The 27,083-nt window shown below is 37.3% G+C and overlaps 1 protein-coding gene across 2 annotated transcripts in view; it reads left to right on the forward strand.

Annotated features, from left to right (window-relative positions):
• LOC131432350 (uncharacterized) overlaps window positions 1–27,083 on the forward strand; it is a 370,503-nt gene that overhangs the window by 115,124 nt on the left and 228,296 nt on the right. For both annotated transcript variants that reach the window (XM_058598563.1, XM_058598564.1), the window contains exon 4: window positions 21,019–21,118. In XM_058598563.1, coding sequence (XP_058454546.1) covers window positions 21,019–21,118 — 100 coding nt within the window. The remainder of the gene's footprint in view (window positions 1–21,018; window positions 21,119–27,083) is intronic.

Here is a 27,083-nt window from a genome sequence, read left to right on the forward strand (position 1 = left end):
ATGTGTGTGTGCACTTTTCGAAAATATTCATACGCGCTCAATTTTCTCAGAGATGGCTGAACCGACTTATGCTCGTTTGAAGGCTACTATCGGACAATTAATCAAGCTCGAAGACCAAATGGCTGTGACTTTTGGTTCCGGAGATATGATGGTATAAGTGACGTAACCGATAAAACACGTTGTTTTTTACCGCTCTAATGTATATAAGGGTGCCAATATTTTGGGATCACCTATAATTTCGTAAAGCACTACTGTTCAAAAGTTTAAGCACCTCGAAAAAAGTCTTCATGCAAAATTTGAGCTAAATCGGACATGGGTAAGAGGTACGGCCCAGCGGTTAAAGTTTGTAAATTTTCGATCTTTGAAAAGCAACATAAGGGGGAGTAAATGAAATTTTGCACTCCACCATAGATAGTCTAATGAGCGTTTTGTAGATGGTCAATTTCGTGCGGCGTACTTTGCTCGATCGAAGGGTTTTTCGGAATCCGAAGTACGCACGATTATCTACCAAAATACGTCTCTGAATTTTCTGCTGGTGTCATTATCGGCGGTCACCAGTGAGCCCAAATACACAAACTCGTCAACCACCTCGATATCGTCACCGTCTACCAATATTCGTGGTGGGAGGCGTTGTGTCTCTTCTCTAGAGCCTCTTCATCTCATGTATTTTGTTTTTGACGCATTTATGGCCAGTCCGATAGACCTAGCCTCAGCTTTCAGTCCGATGTAGGTTTCCGTCATCTTCTCAAGGTTACATGTCATCAATATTGTCAGCGAAGCCAAAAAATTGTACGGACTTTCGGAAGATCGTGCCACTCGTGTCGATCCTCGCTCTTCGAATCACACCTTCCAAAGCAATATTGAACAAGATACAAGAGAGTCCATCACCTTGCCGTAGCCCTCTCTGAGATTCGAAGGGACTCGAGAGCGTCCCAGATACTCGGACGTAGCACATCACTCTATCCATCGTTGCTTTGACCAATCGCGTCAGCTTATCCGGAAAACCGTATTCGTGCATGATCTGCCATAGCTGTTCTCGATCCATTGTGTCGTATGCCACGACACTTCTGGAGTACTTGTCTTATCCCGAATATGTGATCCGTAGTGGCGCGGGCTCCAGTAAATCCCGCTTGGTACGGCCCTACGAATTTTTTAGCTATTGGTGATAGACGACTGCAAAGGATTTGGGAGAGTACCTTGTAGGCGGCGTTCAGCAATGTGATTGCCCGGTAATTGCAACAGTCGAGCTTATCGCCCTTTTTGTAGACGGGACATACCACTTCATCCATCCATTCCTGCGGTAGAATCTCCTCCTTCCAAATCTTAAAAATCATCCAGTGCAGCGCTCTAGCCAGTGCCTCTCTTCCATGTTTGAGCAGCTCGCCTGGTAACTGGTCATTGTCCGAGGTTTTGTTGTTCCCCAGCTTGCCGATCTCCTCACATATCTCCGACAGATCAGTTCGTTTGAAAGCTACTGTGGGACTATTGATCAAGTTCGAAGATCAATTGACTGTCATTTTTGATCCGGAGATATAATGGTATAAGTGACGTTATCGACTAATCGCACATTTTAAAGAATTTTCTTTTTCAATAATTTTCAAGCAAGAAGTGTATTATCAGAGTACAATTACCAAACCTCTGTAAATTTGTTAATCAATTAACTGTCAAATTGAAACCACTTTGTATAGGCTATAGTCAAGTAAGCATGTGAAATCTGTCCCTAACAAAAATTCATATTTTTATACCACATTTGAAGCTCTACTGGAAGGAAACGCATGGTGCTTACTTTTAGTAGTTATGCACCATACGTTTACTGCTAATACAACTTTAATGAAGAAGCATGATTGATTGCTAATTTTTTTAACTGGAATATAGAGCTTTTTATACTGGGCAAACACGATTTAACAAAGCCTGAAACTCGGCCTTCAATTTGTATTGATATCAAGCGCTGCAAAGTCAGACCAGCAGAAACCGAAATTTAAATCTTGCTTAAGGAACGAATGCATCTAAACGTTAATGATGTAAGTGAGATTCAATTCAACAAGGCGTCTAACTGTGTGTACATTATGTTCAAACGTGAAAAAGATGCAATTGCATTTGCTTCGGTTAATAACGGGGTGCACAGTATTGATCATGACAATGTTAAATATATAATCCCTGTGTACATGGTGGACAATGCCATAGAAGTACGCGTGCATGACCTTCCCCCGCAGACCAGCGATGGGTATGTTCGGAAAAGTATGTCGCAGTACGGTGAAGTTCTTTCCATCGAAAAGGAAGTATGGCGGAATATTTTCCCGGGTATCCGGAATGGCGTGCGAGTGGTACGTATGCAACTACGTAAAGCAATTCCATCTTACATCGTTTGTGGTCAAGATGGAATACATCCGTGTAAAACTTTGATTACGTATGAAAATCAATTGGTTACATGTCAGTTTTGTGAACAACCTGCACACTACGGCAAACCTTGCACTGAAACTGCGAAAACAAACAAAAACAAGGACAACCGCTTAACAACGGAAACTAGTGAATGCAGTGCTTCTGTTTCAAAAACACCTTCACCATCTAACCAACTATCAACTGCAATCAATGTACAAAGCGCATCTACAGCAACTGCAAATGAACCCAAGACTGCGATCAACAATGAAAACAAGGAAACATAAAGCGCTCACAACTCCAACGATGTATCAATGAATGTGCAAGCTCCCGGCCGAGCGGTGGCGGGAGAAGAATAACGAAGAGGATGTTTCTTTCAGTTCTATACGGAGTAATACTCTTCAATTCGGTTTCTCTTTTATGTCTCTTTTCTGAGTTTCAATTTTTTGTGCTTTTCACTTGACAGCTACTTATTCTCAATAGTGAAGGATTAGGCTGTTTTAGGAGTTCTTTCCCACAATCTAACAAAAGTCACTAACGACTGTTAATAAGGCTAACACTTCACGCAGTCTCACTAAGCTCGGCATATCATTAGGTGTATGCACATATGAACGTATGTCCTACTACAGTAAGAAAAACAAACACGTTTACACCATTCCACACCGACTCTGCATTAGAACTGGAACCTCTTACCTTTCACCGTAAATTCTGTGCAATTATTCTTTAATTTGACTCATAGTTCTATTGCATACTCCACGAGTTTGTAAATCTATTCACAACACTTCATGGTGATCTCGTCGAATATATGTCTCAACATTTACTTGGTTACATTAATAAAAGAAGTTATTCTTCAACACATACTTTTGTTGTCGTATATTATCAACACTACCCTGACACGAGCAATGGTTGTGTCTAACTTTTTTTTTTCTCGCATATGAGTATCAAACACTGCACATGAAACTGTTAAATCTTCACTCATTACAGCAATCTTTCACTCAATTCTTTAGATGCCTTCAGAAATCTCAAGCCTCACAATGCACACATATTCCTATGCATACTATATCATACTCCGCTACTGAACTAGCCCGAATACTCGAAGCAAAAACTACTTAATACCGACCGCTTTTGTTATCTTTCTAACGTTTTGGAATTGAACTGGACACAAACTTGCCCACGGGCCGACGACCGATTTAACAACAACTACTTAATTTGTCTACGGGTCGACTCCCGAGACTAGCGCCTAGTTACCGCACTCTGTAAAACTGAACTGCCCCCTAACTCTTCCCAACTATGGGTTTTTAAGCTCCTAGCATTTTCTTTCGGGTGAAGCCCGAAGATTTTAGTACAAGCCGAGCTTGTGATTTCAAGTAGAAAGTTCATCCGACTTTCTCCCGAAGTTCTACCGAAAGCCAAAACCACTGTCGCTAGGCCAGAGGCAGTGTCCGTAAAAAAATATAACTTTGTTTTTACAACATTGCTGCGCTGACTAATGCCCGGAACTGTTTATGGTTTTATAACAAAATTTCTTAAACATCGTTGCGATGACTAATGCTCGAAAATGTGCACGCTTCAATAACAAATTTTATACTTGAAGGTCGCAGCTACGCTGATATGAGAGTTTCCTTCACAATTTCCTAGTTTTTCTACAATATTAGCAAATTCGAAGGAAAATTTGCTAAGGGCACTGCAGATGATATGAGCCACGGACAAAATGACCTCCAATCTTCGCTATAAGGAAATGGAAGCTCCTCTCCCCCTAGAAGAAGGGTGACAACGAGATCCAACAATGAAAAAATAATTTTATGTAACAAAAACATGGGTAAATCGGCTACGTAAAGCTATACGCAAATTGGCCTGAATAAAAAATGTCAATAGAATAACCGTAAGTTTGCCAGTTAAAAAGCAGAAATTTTGGGAAAATCGCCTCCTGTCCTAGCGCTTTCAAATGTGTGGTCAAACAGTATGAATTTTTTTTCATGCAAATTTCACCTGCTCACCCGGCAATAACCCTTGAAAAGTGTGAAATTTGTGAGAACCAGTGGAAAGGGCTTTAACTTTCTGAAGATGCGATGACCTTCATTACTTCGATCGGAAATGACGACATCGACTACACGGCTCGGTGAAATGCGAGTAAACATGGTTGAGAGAAAGAAGTGGTGTCTATTCCATGTTAGTTAATTTTGATCGTTTTTTTCAGTACTTTTTGTTAAATAAACAATATTCACGTATAGAACTGAGGAGCCGCAGCTTTACAGCCAAAATGCCACCTGCGACTCGTGTGCCGTAGTGTACCGAACCCTGCACTAGATGGATTAGGAAGATTTTTTGGCATTTAAAATGCCTTACTCTTCACTATACGAGGCTGGGTGTCAATTTAACAACAAATGCAAAACTAATCGCGTAACCTTTTCCTGTCATAATTTTGAACGCTTATAACTCAGTCATTTGTTGATGGATTTATATAATTTAACTATCAATCGATTCGGAAACATTTAACTTAAACTTATGAGGTAACTTCGTTTAAGTATTTCAGTTGTATACCATTGAAAAATTGATTTCAATTTACCTACGTTTTCACGATCCAATCATAGTCGCAGTCAATGATGTCATCCTCTCGTCCGATTTGCGCAGTATGAATTATAGCACAAAAGAGAATCTCTAAATATATGCCCGAATATATTTCTACTTTAGTTTACCCCTGGTTACCAGCGAGGAAGAATGAGTAGATAGCAAAGCTGAAAATTACATTCATTCGTTCGTTGTATAGTCGATTTTTTATATGTGCGGTGTGTTGATAGATTTTTCGGACCTAATTTGAAGCGCTTGTATCTCGATGAGTTGTTGATAGATTTGCCTCATTTAATTTGTTTCGAAAGTTCAATATTGTACGTTTAAAAATATTTTAATTTGTCAACGGGTAGTGTGCATACTGAAATCACCATTTACATACGAACAACACAAATAGATTCAGTATAAAGTTGTGTTATGATGAAAATCATGGATCATAACACTAGTTGACGGCTCAATGCATAAGACACTGGTCTTACAAGCCAGTTATCGTATGTTCGAGCCGCGACCTGGAAGGATTCTTAGTGTCAATGGGATCGTAGTACTAGCCATGCAATGATTCTGTACGTTTTGAATCGGTTGCAAAGTCTGTCATAACAGACAGGTCAAATTCCACAAAAGGAAAAACTTTGATTTTTTTTCATTAAATGTGGCTAAACACAATGAACTATATCTCAGCATAACCCATTAGACCATATTGTTGAACCAAATAATAATTCTGTAATCTAATTGAATAGTTAGAAATTGATTTAGTCTTACAAAGAATATTATTTCTAATTTTGCTTCCAAGAATCTCATAGAAAAATTCCAAACAAAGTGTAACAAAAACAATGCAAATCGTTATGCAGTATCAATTTCACACCAAAAAAATCTGAATTTTACAGGTGACTTAATCCCTCATACGATGTAATTCATAAAGACCTAATTTGTCAAATGACGGAAAATTTTAATTTTTATGACTTAATGGTAGATTAGTTTGAATTTTACTGGTTTCGACTGTAACTTGCATTCTGTTAGCAGGTGCGACTGTATGAATTTAAATGCACCTTTTACCAGCCCAGCAGTTGTGTGCTTCTGTGACTCAGTCGATTAACAGACGTACTTTGCGATCCAATGGTTCTCGGTTCAAGTCGCGGCGCTCGCTATCAGTATTCGTTTTTTTTTATTTGAATGAATTTCATGTTATAAAATTTTAGACAGAATATTAAATGTTCTTCGACGTAAATTTTCGTGAACTGCGACGCTCCATTTATGTGCATCTAATGAGGTGTAAAATCACAGGGTTTTTTCGAAGTGTGTTGAACAAGTTATCCCACCAGGAATAAAACGCTTCAAAAGATTCGGAACTTAATACAAATAAGTTACACAGACTCACATATATAGAATTATTAGATGCAATATAATATAGTATCAAATATAAACTCAATCTAAGCTGATCTGCGTTTTTACATGTAACTCGGTTCACCGCCAGTTTCAGTTCAATTATCTCCGTATACATTGGTTCCCAATATGCAAAAGTGAAAATAAATGAATGCAACAAAATATTTTGTGCGAGCTGTTTTACATGTTTTTTTCCTTGTATTGTTGCCAATGTATTTTTAAATACTTTCCGAAGATTACCGATGCGTTTTAACGAAGGATCATTAAAATTACACTATTACTGAGTTTATTGATTGACGGTTATTAACATTTTTCACATTCACATTTTTCGATCAAAATATTAATATTTGAATGAAAACTGTACACAATTTAAGCAGGAGTTACTTAGGAACGTTCTAAAAATTTTTAATTTAGGCCCACCAAACACCAAATACCAAATTATTGTTTCCAAAAGCATCTTCAGTTATGTGAATTAGGAAAATATGTTTGTTATTGCGCTAGTGCTCTTTATTAAAGTACAGCATTACTCATGTTGAAAGTCAAAAACATGATCGACAAAAGTGTTTGAACTATTTTAAGGGGTATTAATTCTCTAGTATATTTATACCTGAAATATAACGACTTGCTTCTGATTAGGAATCTTATTTATAACATAATCAGATACAATTACTAAAATCAGATATAATTTTAATTGAATCCTGATATGCTCTGTTGATCACATAGCGAATAATTCTAGGTGCAAATGGACCATCACTGACTACCAAGTCCCATGAATGTCGAGTATTCATAACGTTCATCGTTTTAGCGATTGAAGGTTTATTCAAACCATTCCGGTCCGGCTTGGTGCCGGCACAGTTTCGTGCACTGACGCAAACATTCTTCCACACGATTCAATGCGTGTATTCACTCTTATCAGGCACCGTTTCGTGTCGGTACTGAATCGGATTGGTTTGAATACACGTATCGAAACGATTTGCATCCGAGCACGGACCTGTGTCAGCGCTGAACCGGACAGGAAAGGTTTGAATAGACCCTAACGCTTTTGCAGTCATTTAATCATCAGCGAAGAAATACGCCATGATCAGTGACGCTTTCGAATCTTTAATCATTCCACACTGATTGACCTGTCAAAATAAAAGAATGCTTGTTGTTGTTGTTGTCTCTTACTAGAACAGCTTATTCAATTAGAAGACATAATCGAAAAATTACACCAGCCGATGTGAGTTACCAATCTCGTGTTTTGACAAGCAAATCTCCGGGCAATCATCCATCATGTTACGTCAGCGTTTGCATCAAAATATTTCATAATCTCACCTATCTGACTCAACTTGTCACGATAATCGTTCATGACATAATAATTCAAGCCGATGTGTTCCTTATAAATGCTCAGTTAAAACCCGTATACATAAGAGGAACAACGTTTACTGACATAACTCAGCGTTACTATTTAACAAAGTTCTCGTCCGTGCTATCGAAGAGTTATTCATCTTAATATTGCTAGCTCTTTTATCTCAGCATATCGCTAAACCGAAAGTATGTTTGAAATTCGTTATGGAAAATATGTCTCCAACAGACTTACCTGAACAAAACAAAACCATCGGTATCGGTTTGGATCCACCATTCAGGTACCAAAGTTAAAGAAAATAATTCAACGGCGAACAGCAAATTACCAAAAAACCAATAGCAACACACCAACCCCAATAGCCTAAAACCACAACGCAGTTGGTGTTGGTGTGCTTCTAAAGTGGGTGAAGTATGATAAATGACGAACGAAGTAGCACCGAACCATAAGCCGTGACATTGGTGATATTTTTCGCCAACTTCTGCCGTTGTATCGCAGCGGGTAAGGATAGGCATAAGTATTTATCTGACGGAGGCAAAAAAATGCGTTCGCTTTTTCATGTACTTTCACTGGTAGTGCTTTGCTTGTTCCGAAGTACATATAGCCTAGGCTCTTAACGAGCGTAATGGGAATTGGCACAGTACTTCATTCTTTTTGTTTCTGATTCGTTGGGATTACAGCAAATTGTTCCACCCGAATAGCGAAGCTAAACTACATGGCACTACGTTCCGATTTTGAACCTGACCTTCTGGTTCAACAGTTTTCGTGTTAGTTACTTTAAGAGGATAACTGCATTGCCAGTTGAAATATTTCGTTCTCTGCTCCAGATTTAATCTTACCACTGTTAAATTGAGTGACTGAACTTTTGATAGAAGGAACCAGGTCAGCGGATAATACTAACAGGAGAAATAAATCCAAATCCTTCCAAGGAAATACTGCTCAATGTTTTATAGTTTTTATCTGCATATAGGAAAGGAAAAAACCTTCTGCAATCATGCAAAACAAACGATCAGAAGGATAAAGTGTCGAAGACAGTATATAAGATCATACGCAAAGCAAAGCATTCCTTTCCTGGAATTTTTGCGTTCTGTTTCAAATGACTACAAAGCCAATTTTTAGCGTACAGAATCATTGCTTGGCTAGTACTACGATCCTATCGACACTAAGAATTCTTTCAGGCCGGGGCTTTAACATACAAAAATGGCTTGTAAGATCAGCACTGGTTTGTAAGGGGCATTAAACTGTCAACCCAAGCTTAAAGATTGTTCTCACAGTTAAAAGAAATCGAATAAATAACGTCTCTTGAGCCGGATGTACACGAGAGTCCCAAAAGACATATCATTTATCTTTGATTTATCGCAAATTCAACAAACTCTGATATAAATATAGCTGAGTGCTGTCAAACGCAATTCTGCACCTCTGTATCAAAAACGGAATATGTGCATAACAAATTCATGCAAAATCTAGTAATTTGAAAAATTAGATTTTCATGATCGACGTCACAAAATTACGTCATCAAGACAATTTAGATTTTTTGCTCAGTGAGATGGCCTGGAATGCTACAAAAATTAAGGCTGGTTTATCATCAGTACACTGGAACCTCAATTTACGCGCAGAGCCGGGGGTGCGAAAGTTAAATTAAAATATCATCGCGTTATTTCAAGTTTTTCGCGTAAAAAAAGGTTTTTCAAATTTCATTTGACTTTAGTGTAAATAACATGAACATGCCTACTACGTCCGATGCTTTAGCGCCTGATGACCTTTTAAGTATGTTCGGAGACTATGGAAATGCTTGAGAGATGTTCCACGATCTGAGAACTACTTGGAGTGTTGTCCTTAGGAACTACACTGTGTCACAGCAAGAACTACAACGGCTAGTACATTTTTTGTTTGTGGTTCATACTTTTAGAGCTATACATTGTTCACTTGTCTCTTTATAGCTGTTCCAGGTAGGTTCCCAGGCGTCCAAGAACTTCAGTGAACAGTTCGGGTTTACACCTCATCCAAGTCAGTCGATAAACCAAAACCGCTTACGTTGGGGACAGAAGAAACCAAGTACAGTTGTGTAGTGAACAATTGACCTCGAAAATGAGTGAACCAAACGAACAAAAGCTACCGTCGGTACGAAAAAATACAATTATTGTTGACTTCAGACAGTGCAAAATTCGACCTTCGATACGAGAACTTGAAGATTTGCTTAAGGAGCAAATGCATCTTGACATTAAACGTGTGCATTTACTTCAATGCAATAAGACCAATAATGTTGCTTATATCCAGTTCTATAAAAAGTTGGATGCAATTCAATTCACTAAAGACAATAATAATGTGCACTATGTGGAGCATGAAAATATCAAGTACAACATTCCAGTATATATGGAAGATAGTGCTATAGAAGTGCGTGTGCATGATCTTCCCTCAAGCGTCACCGATTCTTATATTCGCAAAACTATGTCCCAATGCGGAGAGATTCTCTCTATCGAAAAAGAAAAGTGGAAGAATTTTTTCCCCGGTATTCTAAATGGCGTACGTTTATTACGCATACACTTAAAGAGGCCTATACCTTCTTATGTGATTTTCGGTCAGGATACAAGAATACCGTGCAAATCACTTGTTACCTATGACAATCAGATGGCCACATGTCAATATTTCCAAAAAGCTGTTCGCTACGGTAAGCCATGTGATAAACCGGACAAGAAGACAACTGTACCTTAAGGACAACGGTGCTTCCTTTACACCAACCCCAAGCAACCCCAGTACACCTGTAACAGTCACCAACAACAGGGAAGTATCCCCTTCAACGAAACCATCCAACGTAACCCCTATAGAACAAAGTACACCAGCTGCAGTTAACAGCTTACCATCCAACCAACCAGCAACTGCAAACAATGTACAACAAGGCGCATCAACAGCAACTAGCAACGAAATCAACAACAATAGCACGGTAATGGATAACGAGACGAACCACGAACAAACTGCCCCTCAATCCTCGCAGGAGGAAAATGGAAGCTCCTCTCCCCCTAGAAAACGGGTGACAACGAGATCCAATACAAAAAAATATATCTAAAAACTCAGCTAAATCGGCCACGTAAAGCTGGTACGCAAATAGGCCTGAATAAAATATCTTTTAAATAAAAAAAAAATTTCAGTGAATACAGGTCTTAAGATCTATACGAGCATTTAGCAGTCTATGTATTGTTTTTGAATGCTGCTCACAGTCGTAGAGCTACATACTGCTCACATGTGTTTTTTTTTATTTCTCTGGACATTCTCAGTCGTCCAAGGACTACAGTGAAAACAGGTCTACACGAGCATTCAGTAGTTTATGTATAATTTTCCAATGCTGTTCATAATTGTAGAACTACATATTGCTCATCTGTCTATTTTCGACTGTTCCTGGAACATTCCCACGCGTTCAAAAACTTCAGTGAAAACAGGTCTTAATATCTACATGAGCATTCAGCAGCTTATGTACAGTTTTTCGATTCTGTTTATAATCGTAGCGCTATATACTGCTTACTTACTTTCCGAGAACGATCAGTTCGTTACTGCCCTTATTCTTAAGGCCTGAACTCCAGGTAGTTTTTGGATGGCTGAGAGCAATCACAATTATTCTATTGATCGCATGTTGTATCACGAATGTGGACCGAGAACGATAAGTTCGTTACTGCACTGTGTTACACAGGCCTGAACTCCAAGTAATATTTGGATGAACCAGCACTTCCTAATAATTCGTCGCAATGATTCCATAAACTGATTGAAATACAAAAAGTATAGACCACAATCAATACACTCGCCAAAGTCGTCGGTTACATTGGTGCACTTTAAGGCTTGTTCCGAGGAGGTTTTGGATGAGCGAGTTCTTCTACATGTCTTATCACAGTATGTCAATTTTCTGTAATTAGTCCTACGACTACATACCACACTCAATAGTTATACAAAAGTCACCTGTTAAGTGATTATAGGTACAACATCTGTTTTCAAGAGAATTCTTAGATGCCCAAGATCTTATTTAGATTCTTCGATGTTCAGTTTCTATTACTATTCATATACTATTCACAACATTCAATTCCCTGAAGGCAGATTGTTTTGCATATGAATATAAATAGAAATTTCCACCATTATTCAAAAACCTTTTTTTACGCGATCATCGCGTAAATGAAATAAAAAATCGCGTAATTTCAAATAAAGCCCGTAAAAAAATTGGCGTAAATTAAATTCGCGTAAAAAAAAGCTCCCAGTGTACACAGAGGAGAAACGGATAGAAAATTTCTGATAATGTTAAAATAGTGGAAAATCAATCTTTACGAAAGCAAGCGGATGGGATATGTCAGCGATCGGATAAACGCGAATATGCGGGTATCCCTTTTGCTAAAAATTTTACATTTTTGACGTGAATACGTCTTACTTCACTATTGGGCGCATTTTCAAAATTTGCTCAAACTACTATCGATCTACCTAGCACGAATTTATTTATTTATTCGTCAAACAAATGTAGACTACAGACAAAAATAAAGTTACAATAGTTTCTTATCTGCTATACATTAATGCTACGATTTGATTTCAATTTTATTTTTTTTTTTTATTTCCTGGACATCGATCGATTTTTTTTTGGCAGTTTTCGATGTAAAAACGCATCACTTGATTATTTTTGGCATAATTTGTTTTATTCTTTTTAAGAATATTTGACGACTTCTAAGATGGCGGCTAGGAGCATAAAATTTTAGCTTTTTCTTCATACCATCGAAAATATGTTCAACAATTTATGATAAAAATTTTAGTGGAATGCGGTAACCACGAATAACTCAAAATTGTTTTCTATAATGTTGTTTGGTATAAGCCGGTTTGGTATTGAGCATATTCAGTATAAGACAATGCCAAATAAGGCAAAGTTTCAACCGCATGAATTGAAAGAATCATCGCACAAAGTGTACCGTGCAAACCGACACGGAACATATGCAGTGATTGGGCGCAGTAGGCTTACGACACGTAAAACAGGCACTAAATATGAATGGTTTTAAATCATGGCTGCTAAATGTAACCAAAATGCTCTTATAATTGACTTCCTTCTCTTAATACTGAACCTGATCTCAGGATTTAGTTTCCGAATCTAGTTCTAGATTACTGGTTCAAAATTTAAAACTAAGACTCTGAAAACTAACTTCTAGTTCTGGACTCTGGATCTAATTTTTGGAATCGATTCCATGACTTGATTTTCAAACTAAATTGAGTTCCTTGATTTATGTGCGGAACTCGATTCCAGAGCTCTGATTCAGGATTTCAACATCAGAATTCTGGGACAAAATTCAGGGTATAAATTTTAGATCTGGATTTTGAAATTAATTGTCAGATATGATCTCCGAACCTAAACATTGAAACTGACTCCTGAAAAAAAATTTAATTCCTAAATATTGAGAGTACAAATTAGTTCGTTCCATTTTCAAAAGATGGCTGTTATGAATTTTGACGGCTGTTATGAATTTTAAACAGTAACAGCTGATGTCGATAATTTCAATAAGTTCGACATCTGTCATTAATATTTAATTCATATTGCTTTGAATTTTTCACTGTGTTCCCTCCCGTGGTTGATGGGCTAGACGGTATTGCAAACATCATCAGATACAATCAATTTGCGTTCGAATTTGATAAATATATGTGTTAAAGTTTTTAGCTTCGTTTTTGAATTAAATGAATAAGATATGGAACGACTTGAATAAGATGTTGATTGCATTACGCTCCAACATCCGGTGTTGGAGAGGCCGGTAGGGCTTAACTGAGCTCTGTTTTATGTTTCATTTTCATACTACTGGCCCTTATTACCAGTGTGAAATTAAGTGAAATGAACATATCCCAATTGGGTTTCACACGATGACAGCAGATGAACAGTAAATCAAGTTCATCTTTGACGTTTATTGGTGGTTTATGTACCATAGAATATAGTGGAATGAGATGTAATATTGTGAAATAGAATAAAATAATATAGACTGAACATGTGAGCAAACCAACTAATAGCTGTCTAACGATGTTCATCCAGTTTATTTTGTAAGGATGTCTAATGGGTGGGTTGATGTGTTAGTGAAATGTAAGAGGAAGTGCACGCAAGAACGGTAATAAAGGCCACCGTTTCAGCTCAGGACTAACGATCGACCAATAGTAGAGATAAAAGTAGGGTAACGGTACCCTCTTTATCTCACCTCCATTAGTCATCTCATAAACGAAAACCATTAGTTAGAGTGAGACCTGTTGTTCGTGTTCGATAGATTGACTTCTAGAGTGAGATAAAATTAGGAGCATTTGCTTCGAGTTTTCGCGTCGCTATAATATCAGTATTGAAAAATTTTCGAACTACTTTTTCTGCGGTATAACTTCACAAAACCGAAGCGAAGATATTGTATTAGATTTTATCATAATTCATTGATTGAAAGTCGAGTAATCGGTAAAATAACATGGTGACTCTACATTAGTATAATGAGATGGCTATTGGTTCATTACCCCTAGTTAAAATCTTTTAGAATAGAAATAGTAACTCAATGTTATGATGTTTATATGTGTGTATGTATGCATGCGTGTATGTATGTATGTATGTATATATTTATATATGTATGTTTGCATGTATGTATGCATGTATGCAGGGCTTTTTTCACTTCTCTCTAAGGGACACACTAATGCACAATTTTTTGTATCTCCTCCATTATGTTTTAGAGAAAATATTGAAATCATTCATACCTTAAAAACATTAATATTTTAGTAAAATAGAGTAGCAGAATTTCTAATCAGTTTTTATTGTTATAAAATAGTAACTATTGTTTTCAACATACGTATCAAATTTTAAAGCAGCTTTCAAATTTGGATGTTACAAATTTCAACTTCCGTATGGTTGATGACGCAAAAACAGGGAGGAAATCATCCAGATTGATATCAACAATATTCCGATTTGTTGGTCTGGCCAGTTGATGATCAAAGTCATTTACGAATTGATAAGTTTGATAAGCTAAAATTGTCCAGATGAATTTTCTTTAGGGGCACTGCGTGTCCTCGCGTGCTTCCACAAAAAGCTCTGTATGTATGTATCTATCTATCTATGTGTGTGTGTATGTATATATGTAGGTATGTACAATATACATATTAAAAAAATAAAACAAACAAATACACGATGACGGCGAAAACAGCAACTAAATTCATAAGACACAAACATGAACACACTAATCAACAATTTTATAAAATCTGTTTGATTCAGCACAAAAAAACAGTGACCAAGTGGGCACCATAGGCTAGGAACGTCTGTGTGTTGATTTAAAATAGAGGCTGATAGAAGCAAATCTTATCCAGGGTCCAGTGTAGAACTGAAGCAAGGGATTGCTGCCACTGAAACTACTTACAAAAAAAAATTTTCACTGTGTTAGTTATGAGAAATTTTCTGTTAACTAAACAGCATTTACGGGTAGTTTTCTGTTTTAATTGGAAAAAAGTGCATCTGTAGCACATCATATGCTTGTGGATGTTTATGGTGATAACGAGCCAACTGATAAATTATGTAGAGAACGATTTCGACGTTTCAAGAATGGAAATTTCTGCGTTGAGGACGCACCTCGCTGGACAATTAAAAAACTAAGACGAACAGTTTGTATTAGAATTGTTGGAAAAACTGATTTTCAAACAGAGCCTCGGAGACCCATAGTGTTATATACCATTCGACTCAGTTCGACGAGATCGAAAAATGTATGTGGGTGTGTTTGTAAGTGTGTATGTATGTATGTGTATATGTGTCAACCGGTTTAAACAAACTTAGACTCGTTTGAAAGCTACTATTGATGCATTGATCAAGGCTTCTGGTTCCGGAGATAGGATGGCATGAGTGACGTAACCGACAAAACATGTTGTTTTTTACCGCTCAATTTTCTCAGAAATGGCTCAATCGATTTCAACAAACTTAAAACTTAAAAACAATAGTGCTCATTTACACATCGCATATACTCGTGTACTCTTTGTGGACACCGACGCGTCCCAAAAACCAGAAGTTCTACAATTCCGTCTGAACTTTCTGGCTACTAAAGAAAACATGCGGTAATTTTTGAAAGCTGTAAGTACAGAAATTCCATATTCTGGCGGTGCAAAAATATTCAGAAATCCCAAACAAGATTTCTCGAAGACGCGTAGGATTTTTCTTGAAGACGCGTTCAGATTACTTACTGTACTCTTTAGCCATTATTTTATTCTTCGGCTAAAAGTTGTTTTTTTGCTAGTTTGTAGCACTTTGCTTGCACTGATTAGCATACATGCTGCCAAAAAGTTACTTAATATTAAGGGGCAATCTACAATCAGTTTTCTCCAGTGTTGAGCGGATATTCTAAAATAAAGTATCAGTGTATTCAATCCATTTTTTTATAAATAAACTGATGCTTTTCTTTCGAAAATATATCTAGCAATCTATTGTTGAATGGTAGTACTAAAGGGAGTATAGAACAGAAAGGTGAGACGTGACAGAGGTAACTTAAATTCTACCTAAAAGGTAAAAGTTAAGTTACTAAAAGATTTCTGCTTGCTTAAATGACCCTCTGTCACGTGTCACCTTTCAGTTCTATAGTCACATCCTTGTTATCTCTTGAGTACTATCATTCTATAATTTTCATTTTCTGTTTCTACAAAAATGGTCTCTGGTTAGGTGAATATTGCAACAAAAAAATCCACCTAGCAGTGAAATGATACCTTTTTTTATCAATCTGCATGTGTTTTACCTTTTTGCATGAATATTTTTCGGTGTTTATAGCTTCAGCCATCTACGAGAAAAATGAGTTACATTATTTTAATTTCGTTTCACATATCATTCTGTAGTTCCGAAACCAGAAATCGGATTCAAATGAAATCAGGAACCTTGTTTAGGAGTACACGACTCTTCATATGAATATGAAATTGTAGAAATTGTCACACATGCACATCACGACGAACTGTTTCGAATGGTATATGGGTGTTCTATTCTTCCAGTAATCATTGGTGTAAGTAGTTTAAATCAATATAATTATGGATTTGCTTTCAACTCGAAAATGCTGCCATCATCTGGTTTACATGTGTCATGTTCGAACTATTATGTTACCAAAAACGAACAAAAATGGCATGAAAAAGGATGTTGTACACAGTCTTTTTGGTACTTAGAAACAATTGTATGTAACAGTATAAAAAATCATGTTCCACGTTGCTTCCAAGCATTGCTGTGTCATACAATGCACAAAACTCCTACTGTTGGAATAGGGGGTAAAGTTTTTTACAGAAAAATATCGATATCTGGGGAACAGGAGACAGTTGGAGCCACGTGGAAGGCAGTGGAGCGAGCGAAGGTGGATAACGGAAAACTTTGATAAAGAACTGTTCGTCGAGGCTCTTCGTTTTGAGCAAAATCCGTTGGATCTGAGCGCAGAAGAGCTGATAGCAGTAATAACACGAGCCTGCGATTTAACCATGTCGAGAAAAACGAAACCAAGAAATGGCCGTCGTCCTGTGTACTGCGTGAGGTAAAGCATCTAGGGGTGATGATTGATGACCGGCTGAGCTTCAACGGCCACGTAGATTATGTGTGCGAGAAGGCGGCGAGATCGATCAAAGCTTTGCTTAGAATCATGCCAAACAAGTCGGTGATAAACAGCAGTAAGAAGAGGCGTCTGGTCAGTGTGACTACGTCAATAATGAGGTATGGCGGACCAGCCTGGGCGTCGGCGCTCAAAACAAAAAGAAACCAGAAGCGGCTAAACTGCACGTATCGAGTGATAAGCATGAGAGTGGCAGGCGCTTACAGAACCATATCGTTAGAAGCGGTCAACGTCATCGCCGGCATGATCCCAAACGGAATAGTGATGGAAAAGGACTGCGAGTGCTACCGACGAAGAGGCTTGTGGGGCATCCGTAAAACTACTAAAGCAGAACCGCTGAGAAAGTGACAACAATAGTGGGACAATGGAGTGAACGGAAGATGAACATATCGGTTCATCCCCAACGTGTCCACGTGGCTAGAGAGAACATGGAAAGATCAACTTCCACCTGACACAGTTCCTATCTGGTCACGGATTTTTCAGGAAGTACCTGCATAGTTTTGGGCACGCAGAGTCACCACTTTGTCCGAGCTGTGCAAACGTCGAAGAGACACCGGAACATGTGATCATTGATTGTCCTCGATTTATGGCAGAGCAAAATGAAATGCATCTAGTAGTCGAAGAGGACATTTGCGTCGACAACATAGTGGAAAGAATGTGCGGCAACGAAGAGATGTGGAAGGCGGTCAACAGAGGGGTGACGCATATAATGTCATGGCTTCAACGTAAATGGCGAGAAGAGCAGCGAAACGGTCAAGAATGAGGAATGAGAGTCTGAATAAGGATAAACAGTGGATATCACTGAGCAAAAATGTAATGTGACCTAGAGTAGATGCGCAAGATCGCAGCCCCCTCCCGAAGCAATACTATATGGTGGTCCCGGGAGGATAAGGGCATGGAGAAAAGGGGGTGTTTTAGTGGGTTCGACTCCCACATACCGAGCTATCCTGCCTACATACAGAGCCTTTCTCTTCTTTCATAACAGTCTCATGAAAATATATTTCATACTTTTATTAAATAATTTCGGTAATTTTTTGGTGTCAAAATTAGACCAATTGATTCAGATTGATTCAAGTAGTTCACAAAAGCATGCTTCAGTATTTATGTCACACAGTCATCATCATTTTTCCAAACTAGTGCTTGACATTTGCGTTGCCTATTGGTATGACAACAGTGATGCTAATCTAAAAACGTGCCTAATCCACCTATCAGTGAGATGATACCTTTTTTATCAATCCGCATGTGTTTTTTTCATGAATATTCTTCGGTTTTCATATTTGATTGACCGTCGTTTTAAGCTGCAATTTGACATTTTATTCACTCATTACTCTATCTAAAAAGGTTACAATCGATTAAACTTTTCATGATATGTCGAAGTGAGTTCCACTTTAGAATTTACGGTAATTTAAGGTACTTCCAGAGCCGGTATTCAGGAACCAGCATAAACCAAACCGATTCGTATGGCCATATGACGAATAAATTGCAATAGTTTTAAGTCCAACTTTCAAGCTTTTCGAGATTATCATCTTCTATATCGATTTGAATTTTAAAAATTCATCCTCCTGTAATTCCAGAATCGGAAGTCAGCATTGAATAAAATTAATTAATTTTGTGTGGGACTATAAGTTTATTTTAATTTGAATTTTTTTCTGAAATTCGATTTGGCTCTATTTGAGAAAACGATTGAGCTTTGAGAAACGATTCGATACTGGAGCCGGAATTCGAAAATCGGTGTAGCCGAAGTCAGACAAATTCACCTGATTAGTTTACATTTGTTTCAATATGTTTAAAAATCAGTATAGACATGTTTGAGAAATCGCAGTACGAGTTAAATTGTTGGGTGCCTTCCGAATCGAAAACTGAATACCACTAAAACTGAAATAAGTTTATTTGGTTGTCGACTATTCAAATCAGCAAATCTTAGATGATTCTTAGATATCATTTGAATCTTAGATCGGTTCAGCCATCTACGAGGAAAATAAGTTACACAATTTTAATTTCGTTTCACATATCATCCTGTAGTTCCGGAACCAGAAGTCGGATCCAAACATAATTCAGGAACCTTGTTTAGGAGCATACGAATTTTCATATGAATCTGAGTTTGTAGAAAACGGTTGAGTCATCTTCGAAAATAAGGTAAAAAATTGAGTGAAATTATTTGTCACATACGCATTTGCTGATCTCGACGAGCTGATTCAAATGGTATATGGGTGTTTTGTTCTTCCAGCATTTATTGCTGTAAGCAGTTTAAATCAATATAATTATGAAATTGTTCAGAATTCGGAAGTACTGCCATCTTTCCAATATGTCATATTCGAACGATTATGTTGCCAAAAACGAACCGTGCTAAAATTGGTCCGAGGCAAAATGTCATGCAAAATAATGCTGTTCACAGTCTTTTTGGTACTTAGAAACTATTGTATGTAACAGTATAAAAAATCGTGTTTTACGTTGCTCCCAAGCCTTTCTTTGCCATACAGCGCTCAGAACTTCTACTGCTGGAATATGGGGGAAAAGTCGCTTACACAAAAAAAATCGATATCTCCGTTAAAACTGGACGGATTTTAACAATCTATGGCTTGTTGGATAGCTATTACCGTGCGGAATCTAAGTCTGAAAACATATTCTGTTTTCAAGGTCAATTGTGACAGATACTGTCAAAAAACTGAAAATTTTGACATAAAACTTCGTATAACTCAAAAAGTAAACATCCGATCTCAAAACCATTCAATAGCGTTCTGGGTGACGGGGAGACCTTTCATTTGCGACTATTTTGATCAAAATCGGTCCAGCCATCTCTGAGATCTCGACCTCTTAGTTGACAACACACATACAGACACACACACATACACACACACATACACACACACAGACATTTGCTCAGTTCGTCGAGCTGAATCGATTGGTATATGACATTCGGCCCTCCGGGCCTCGGAAAATTTTTCGAAAGTTTGAGCGAATTCTATACCTATTTTTTATATATATAAAAAAAGGTAAAAGCCCTTCTCAGTCAATTCCCGAGGAACAAGAGAGCTTTTGCTTGATTGAGTGTTAGTTAAAGTGAACCCTTAGTACTCGAGATATTAATAAAATACCTAATGTCTGTAATTCACTGGCTGGTTTTCATTTTGTTAAATAATGATAGTTTTCTATTATTTTTAATGGAAATTGATATTCATGAATAGCATTTTAAGCAGCCCATTTTTACTTTTTTATAGACATATAAAAATAACAACATTTGCTCAATTCGTCGAGCTGAATCGATTGGTATATGACATTCGGCTCGGAAGATTTTTCGATAGTTTGTGTGAATTCTATACCTATTTTTATATGTATATAAAAAAGTAAAAATGGGCTGCCTAAAATGCTATTCATGAATATCAATTTCCATTGAAAATAATAGAAAACTATCATTATTAAACAAAATGAAAACCAGCCAGTGAATTACAGACATTAGGTATTTTATTAATATCTCGAGTACTAAGGGTTCACTTTAACTAACACTCAATCAAGCAAAAGCTCTCTTGTTCCTCGGGATAATTAACGCAACACATTTATAATTCACCCCGGATCAAAAACGTAGAAGTCATCCGGAGAAGATCATAAAAAACATTAATTAGCCAAAAAAGTTTAAATTTACATTTTGCTGCAGCCATTAGTTCCGGGAAAACATTGCTCCGACACTGAATTAGTTAGGTGAAACTTCCCTCATCTAGCGCTACTTAAACCCAACCTCTCATCATCCACTTTCTCTTTCTCTGTGTATCGTTTCAGAAAACGGAAAAGTTCGTACCATCCTTCGAGACCGTTTCATTTGCCGTCAAAAGTATCTCGCAACAATTTAATTGGACCGAAGCAATTCTGTTCGCAGCAGGTAAGCTCTTTCCATTTTCTTGTTCTATCTCTTTCACTCTCTTTCGTCGCTCATTGCACGGTGGCAATGACATTTTCGAGCAAAGCAAACACACTTTTGAGTCCCGATGGACATTATCGCTTCCCCGGTACTCGGTGCGCATTCGAACCGAAAGATTCAATTTGTGCCATGCATAATCCGCCGAAAAAGTATTTGAATGGCAAATTTTTTGGACGTTCCTTTTTTCAGGAAAACCGATGCAGTTGAATTCACCCAAAACGATACCCTGGGCGAGGACGAAGCATGAGACACACGAAAAAAGATTTATTTACATTTGAATGAATTCAGTCCCTTGTAACAACTCCCAGCTTTTGTTGATGAGTTTCCCGGAAACGCTGTAGAATGAGAACAATCGGTTGAAGGCGCAAAGCTGATTGAATTGATTTATTGAATATTAATATACTCTGTTTGCTGTGGTTCTTTGAGTTTATCGCTTCAATGTCAGAATTTTTAACTAGAATAGCTCTGCACATTTTATGTGTGTAAAGTACAGATAATTATCAAATGCTTCCTCGTTCATGACTCTGACAAATACGATTTGGATAGTTGACAGTTTGTAGTCTAACATGTGAATGACAACCGAGAAATTCTTCGTCAACATCGAAATTAACCTTTCAAGCTCTCTGATTTTTGCCTTCCACGGATACGTACAATTATCTGTACTGTTTATTGATTTTTCCGTTCTTGCCAACGGCAAACTTCAACATCGAAAATACGATCAGAAAATATCGAGAGAGAAAAAAAACTGGCTCCCCAATTCGGTCTGACGGATCAAAAAGTCTGTAACCTTCGCTGTTTCCTTCCTTAAATCCATGTCGGCACAAAAAAAAAAAGAATCCCTGTCCTACCAGGCAAATCTTCTATCAGCTTAACCAGCATTTTTCGGTAATATCCTTCTTGTTTTGCCTACGTGAACTCTACTCAAACAGTATCCGTCAACCCTCACTCGCGTGATGGCTTCCGGCCTTTGGTAATTGCTATTGCGTTTAACCCAATCACGTTAGACAACTTGATAATGCGAACGAAAAGACTGTCACAGCCGGCTGCAGTATGCTTCAACGTCAACTGAAGGTGTGAAGCGAAGCGAGAGGTTCGGAGACTCATCCATCTTGGATTAGGATGAGGACGTGTTTCACCTTCGTCTTCGACGTTCAGCGCCCCACAGTGCCACATGCAGAGGGTCTCTACTGGAGCGGAGCGCAGGATGGAAAGGAAATTCGGTCGATTTGAAGATTGGCAACGAGTAGAAGCAAACAGAAAACTTTCATTTTCTGGGTAGATTGAATCATGGAAAGGTTGAAGTAACTTTTGATCGGATTAATAATTCATCACACCGAACGATAAAAGGTATCTCCCATGGGTGGAACGAGATACCAGATCAATCTTGATACCAAACAGTCCCAGGACACCGTTATTCGACAGAACGTTTTATCGTTAATTTAATTCAGGGTGTATGCTTAAGTTTTCGCCTACCTTACAGGGAAATGTTATACTTTTCTACTTTGATCGTCGAGATTGAATCGGAGAATGTATCTGTGCGTGTGTGTTGTAACTCTATTTTCTCGCTGATGGTAGTTTGTTCAAACTTTTGAATGATATATCCTTTCAAGTAGACTGCTACTGATATTAATTTTATTATTAACTATCGAATTGCTGGATGATATCTATAAAATGTCCATATCGCTTAGAACTTTCTGATTGAATCATGCACATCATTGAAGTATAACTAATTACATCATCGGGGAGCGGATATAGGTGGCGGTAAGTCGATGCCTTTCACGCAGCCCACCTGGGTTCGATTCCCAACCCCCGCACATAGGGTTAGAAAGGTTTTCTGGCCCGAAGAGGCGAATGCCCTTAAGGTTAAAACCTCTTTAATCGAAACGAAAAAAATTACATCATCAACAATTCATTAAACTCAATTTACAATTAAAAATTCCGTTTGACTCATTTTATCAAATTTTACCCAGTCTCCTTCGTCGCTTTGCTCATCGCAGAACGCTAGATTGCCTTGAAATACATCTCGCAGAAAACTGTTGTTTGCATATTTTTTAGGTTTCCTTTTCTTTCTATTATGCGGAGCTTGGACGATACACATCGATTAAAAGAAGGTGAATTAGATTCAACTTAACAAAAGTAATAAATCAGTAAACATTCCAATCAATCCAAAAGCGAGACAACTAAATCAGTGAAGTACACCGGTGTCCGTGGAGGATATCTTAATAAAAGTGCGCAAGCATGATCTTCCTGCAGAAGCAAGAAAAAAATTCATTCTAAAAGGAATGTCACAATACGAAACGGCGATAGATTTTCTAACGCTAATACGTATTATGGTTAGAACTTAATCTTGAATATCTCGAGTTCTACTAAACGCAACATCATAATTTTCCCCATGCCATCAGAATTATGATCAGTATGTTAGTTTATGAATAAATTTTCAACAGTGTGAGATAACCATAAGTAAATCAAAGTTTTCTCAAACTTTAGGAAACAATGAGGAAAACTTCTCACTTGTCGTCTTGTCTCAGTCACGATGTTCAACTGTCCCAGTGGTAAAGGTTAAACATGGTTAAAATCGATTTTTTTTGTTTCATCTATAGAGGTTTTATCCTTAAGGTCATTCGCCAGAAAACTTTCTGACTCCGTGTCCGGGGTTGGGAATCGAACCCAGGCGGGCTGCGCGAAAGCTTTCCCAACTTACCCATCACGCTATACTCATCTCCCACAAAAATCGATTATTTCTTGTTGTGTTTTGGAGAGAACTGATCTTTTCGGTAAGCATCTTCCATCAACAGCGACAAAAACAAACCTTTAACGTGGTAGAAAGTCTTTTCTGGATTGGATTCTGGAACTGAATTCTAAAACTGAATTTCGCAACTAAATTCAGATCCTGAATTCTTGTGCACCTGAATTCTGAATTTAATGTGAGGCTTAGAATTAAATCTCAAAACTCAGTTTCAGTTTTTAGTTTTAGTTACGGGTTCGAAAGATAAAACTAAGATTTTATTTTAGATTTTGGAACCAGATTTTTGGAACTGGTTTCTTGACTAGATTTTTGAATTGAATTTAGTGTCTTGATTTAAGTTCGGAATTTGTGTCAAGAATTCTGATTCAGGAATTCAACTTCAGAACTCAGGAACAATATTCAAGTTATGAATTCTAGCTCTGGATACAGGAGAAAAATTCTAGATCGGAATTCCGAATCAGAATTTTAGAACTGAATCCTAAACCATAATTTAATTCCTGAATTTAGTTTTAGAATTTACTTCATAAATTCAATTTCAGAATTGATTTCTTGAATGTAGTTTCAAAATTCATTTCCAGAAATCAGAACCTGCATGTTGGAATTGAATTCAAAACTTGATTTCTGGAACTAGAATTTGAAACTGAATTCAGTTTCTTTATCCAGGTTCAGAAATCAAGTTTCACATTCTGGTATGAACTGAATTCTTAATCAGAATTTCGAATCGGAGTTTTGCAACAGAATTCGGAACCAGGTCTTAGATCCGAATTTAGTTCTTTAATTAAGTTCCGGTTTTGCTCCACTTAGTGGCGTTTTACTTGCATTTATTCAGCGTTATTTGTGGGGTAGGATATATTTGTCGTCAATATATCCCACTGATACTAAGAATACTTCCAGATCAAGATTCAAACATACGACAACTGGCTTATAAGACCAGCACTCTATGCTTTGATCCGTCTACCTGGCACAACAACTATTATCAGTAATCGGAAGTGTGAAAGAAGCATGGCAGTTTTATTCCTATTCGTGTTCTCCAGTTATGTCTCTGACAATACCCACCCGCATTTTTTCCTCCCGGTGCTTTCAATGGTGCACTTATCCCACGCTTGCGGTAAATGAAACCAATTCCATTTTATGTGACTTTCAATCATGAAGAAAAGTTGTCACGTAGATCACTAGTCGCCTACGACAATCAGCATACCACATGTCAATTTTGGTAGAAAACTGCATGAATATTCTTCGGTGTTTCAGTTTTCATGACATTACTCTGTAATGTCGAAACTGCAAATCGGATCGAATTTCAATCTAAAAGTTTAACAATCGATTAAACATTCCATGATATGTCGAAGTAATTTCCACTTTAGAGTTTACGGTAATTTAAGGTACTGCCAGAGTCGGTATTCAGGAACCAGCTTAATCCAAACCGATTCGTATGGCCATATGACGAATAAATTGCATAATTTTTGAGTCCAACTTTAAAGCTTTTCGGGATTGTCATCTTCTATATCGCTTTGAATTTTTAAAATTCATCATCCTACAATTCCAGAATTGGATAAAATTGGATTTATTTAAAATTGAATTTTTGTTTTTGAAATTCGATTTTGCTTTTTTTTTTTAGAAAACGATTGAACTTTGAGAAACGATTCGATACTGGAGCCGGAATTCGAATTTCGGTGTAGCCGAAGTCAGACAAATTCACCTGAGTAGCTGTATAGTTTACATTTGTTTCAAAATGTTTCAAAATCAATGTAGTCATCTTTGAGGAATCGTAGTGCGAATTAAATTTTTGGGTGCCTTCCGAAACGAAAACTGAATACAACCAAAAATTAAATAAGTTTATTTGGTTATCGACTATCCAAATCTGCAAACCCGATAAACCTGAATAATTTATATGATATATACATTTTTATACTAATCACCCTGTATCCCTGAAACCGGAAGTTGGATCTGACTGAAAAGCAAGATGTATTATAGAATCTAAAGACTTTTCATTTGAATCTTAGATAATATTTAGACTTCATTTGAATCTTAAAACGGTTCAGTCATTTACGAGAAAAATGAGTTACACAATTTTAATTTCGTTTCACATGTCCTCCTGTAGCTCCGAAACCGCAGGTCGGAACCAAACGTAATTCAGGAACCTTGTTTGAGAGCATACGACTTTTCATATAAATCTGAGTTTATAGAAACCGGTTGAGTCATCTCCGAAAAAAATTGAGTGAAATTATTTGTCACACACCCATTTGCTGATCTCGACGAACTGATTCGAATGGTATATGGCTATTATGTTCTTCCAGCATTTATTGCTGTAAGTAGTTTAAATCAATAAAATTATGAAATTGTTATCAACTCGAAAATGCTGCCATCATCTAGTTTATTTATGTCATATTCGAACAATTATGTTGCCAAAAACGAACCGTGCTAAAATCGGTCCGAGGCAAAATATCATGATGTAAACAGTCTTTTGGGTATTTAGAAACAAATGTATGTGACAGTATAAAAAATTGTGTTTTATGTTGCTCCCAAGCATTTCTTTGCAAAACAGCGCTCAAAACTTCTACTGCTGGAATAGGGGAAAAAGTCGCTTACACAAAAATTTCGATATCTCCGTTAAAAATGGACGGATTTTAACAATCTATGGCTTGTTGGATAGCTATTACCGTGCGGAATCTAAGTCTGAAAACATATTCTGTTTTCAAGGTCAATTGTGACAGATACTGTCAAAAAACTGAAAATTTTGACATAAAACTTCGTATAACTCAAAAAGTAAACATCCGATCTCAAAACCATTCAATAGCGTTCAGGGTGACGGGGAGACCTTTAATTTCCGACTAGTTTGATCAAAATCGGTCCAGCCATCTCTGAGATCTCGACCTCTTTGTTGACAGCACACACACACGGACATTTGCTCAGTTCGTCGAGCTGAATCGATTGGTATATAACATTCGGCCCTCCGGGCCTCGGAAAATTTTTCTAAAGTTTGAGCGAATTCTATACCTATTTTTTATATTTATAAAAAAAAGGGAAAACTTGTTTTTATTCATCTAGTGGTGTGATAATAACAGTTTTTCATAAATAGTAATAAAGGATTCTCCAAAACAAACTAAGATAGGAGTACTAGCCATGCAATGATTCTGTACGCTAAGAATCGAATCGAAGAAATTGAATGATTGGTCCACCATC

The sequence above is a fragment of the Malaya genurostris genome, chromosome 2 (genome assembly GCF_030247185.1).
Source record: "Malaya genurostris strain Urasoe2022 chromosome 2, Malgen_1.1, whole genome shotgun sequence".
Classification (NCBI taxonomy): Eukaryota; Metazoa; Arthropoda; class Insecta; order Diptera; family Culicidae; genus Malaya; species Malaya genurostris.